Source organism: Penaeus vannamei, chromosome 30 (genome assembly GCF_042767895.1).
Source record: "Penaeus vannamei isolate JL-2024 chromosome 30, ASM4276789v1, whole genome shotgun sequence".
Lineage (NCBI taxonomy): Eukaryota > Metazoa > Arthropoda > Malacostraca > Decapoda > Penaeidae > Penaeus > Penaeus vannamei.
The window spans coordinates 10,219,284-10,221,783 of NC_091578.1; the positions used below are offsets into that span (position 1 = coordinate 10,219,284).

At 45.5% G+C, this 2,500-nt stretch overlaps 1 protein-coding gene across 2 annotated transcripts in view; it reads left to right on the top strand.

The window, feature by feature from the left end:
* LOC113818529 (fibroblast growth factor receptor-like 1) overlaps nt 1-2,500 on the top strand; it is a gene marked incomplete at its 3' end in the record, with an annotated part of 455,734 nt that overhangs the window by 437,794 nt on the left and 15,440 nt on the right. For both annotated transcript variants that reach the window (XM_070142976.1, XM_070142975.1), the window contains 1 exon segment: nt 673-832. In XM_070142976.1, coding sequence (XP_069999077.1) covers nt 673-832 — 160 coding nt within the window.

Here is a 2,500-nt window from a genome sequence, read left to right on the forward strand (position 1 = left end):
GTGTACTCCAATCTAACATTTGTCACCGTCTTGGCATTTTAATCTTACCATTGTTTTCTTGTTCTTCTCTTCATTTTTTTTTTTTTTTTGTCGTTTAGTTATTTATCTTTTACTGTTGTCGTTATCATCGCGTTTTAATCTCCTCCTTTCGCTGTTTTAGGCCATTCTTCCAATTTTCGCCGTCATTTTACTCTAATTCTTTCTGTTGTTTTTGCTAAAGGTGTAATGAATAATTCATCGTGTTCTGTCATCTTCTCTTTTCATTTTCATTCATTTTTTTCTTTTTTTTTTCTTGTTCTTTCTTCATCATGTGCTATTTTCATGTTTTTATCATGTTTTTCATATACATTGCTACTGCTCTTCTAAATCAACCTTCTTTCTTTACATATTTGCGTGAAAAATATAAGACGTTTTTATATCATTTATTTATTAATGCATCCATATGTTTTCCTCCCAATATTTAGACTAGATCTGACCACCAACTTCGCCCCCCCCCACCACCATAACCCCCCACCAATACACACCCGCCACCCCACACCACAACCACCACCCCCACACCCCACCACCACAACCCTACACCCCCACCCCCAGAACCCCCACCCCCCCACCCCACCACCACATTCCCCACCTTCGCCACCTCACTCTAACACCCCTCTCTCCTCACAATTCCAGGGAGGAGACCTGATCACCGAGGAAGGGTGGGAGCGGGTGAAGCTGCAGGGCCGCACCCTCAGGATCAAGGAGGTGACCACGACCGACCAAGGGACCTACGTGTGCACCGCCATCAACGGCTTCGGCAAGGAGACCTTCACCTTCCACCTGTTTGTCATCGGTAAGTGGGTGTCGTGGGGAGGGGGAGAGGGGGAAGGGGGGAGGTTGTTGGAAGGAGGGGGAAGGGCAGGGGTAGGTTTGTGGGGGAGAAGGGGGAGGGGGAGGGGGGGAGGGGGGAGGAAAGGGGGAGGATTGTGGGGGAGGTTGGTGGGGGAGAAGGGGAGGTTGCTGGAGGGAGGGGGGGAAAGAGGGAGGGGAGGGGGGAGGTTGCTGGAAGGAGGGGGGAAGGGCAGGTGTAGGTTTGTATAGAAGGGGAGGGGGAGGTTTGAGGGGGAGAGGGAGGTGGAGGAAGGTTGCTGGAGTGGGGGTGGGTAAGGAGAGGGGGAGGTTATGGGGGAGAAGGGGAAGAGAGAGAGGGAGGGGAGGGGGAGGGAAGGGAAGGGGAGGTTTGTGGGGAAGAAGAAGCAGGGGGAGGGGAGAGGTGTTCGTCAGGTAAGGAATGCTGGCGGAAGTGAGGTTGGTAGAGGGGAGAGGGGAGTGGAGGAAGAAGGGAAGGAAAGGGAATTCAGGTGTTAATTGAGGGTGTTACTGATGGTGTTAATTGGTAAATGATGTTGGTGAGGTGGGGTAGGGGGTGAGAGGTTAGGTAGAGAGGGTTCAGAGGTTGAGTCTTGAGTGAGGTTTAGACTTCAGACAGCGTGGAAGAATCTAAGAGGTATAAGACGAAAGAAAAATAAAACGACAACAGCTATTAAATCCAGAATGAGTAGTGGGGAAAAATGCCAATAAACAAACCACAAAATACCAGTTAGCGTAAAAAGAAAACGTGAAAGAATCGGGGTGACTTAGGTATATTTATAAGTGGAGAATTAGGACACGAATGGGAATTGTGCAGAGGAACTGATGCTTCTCATATTCTCTCTCTCTCTCTCTCCTCTCTCTCTCTCTCTCTCTCTCTCTCTCTCTCTCTCTCTCTCTCTCTCTCTCTCTCTCTCTCTCTTTCTCTCTCTCTCTCTCTCTCTCTCTCTCTCTCTCTCTCTCTCTCTCTCTCTCTCTCTCTCTCTCTCTCTCTCTCTCTCTCTCTCTCTCTCTCTCCCCCTCTCACTTTTTCATTGATTGTATCTTACCCATTGTGTTATGATACTTGTAATAATTTTCTACTATAATTTACAATCATTATCTTATTATGATCACACAAAATACGCAATCATTCGTATAAATGATGTAGTTCAGTCATTTTATCGTACTAGATCTAGGGAGAGAGAAAAAAGACAGCAAAACTCTAGGGTATCCGTGCGCCAGGTTTCATTACATGCTCGCGTATTAGGCCCGGCTTTTAACGTGATTATTAATGTGGTTGTGATAATTTATGTACGAGGTCATTTGTGTGATGCAGTATATTAAGTGTAATATTCTGCATGGGCGGACCATTATGGAGGTTCAGTTGATCATTGGATTTCATGGCGACCTGAATATTTTAAGATTTAAATGCATAATGCTTGAATTTTGAGTGCGTGTAAAAGGAGACGCTATTTGATATATTTCTCTCTCTTTTTTTTTTCCAAGCAAAGCATTCACGGAATTTTAGTTTTGTTTTAATGAGCAAGCTGCGGGACTTTAGCATATGATTAATTCGGTGGGGTTTTAATTCGAAACAAATGAAGGGGGAAAATATTTTAATTGTGTGTGGATGTTTAGTGTATGTGTGTGGGCTTTTTTTTTTTTTGGG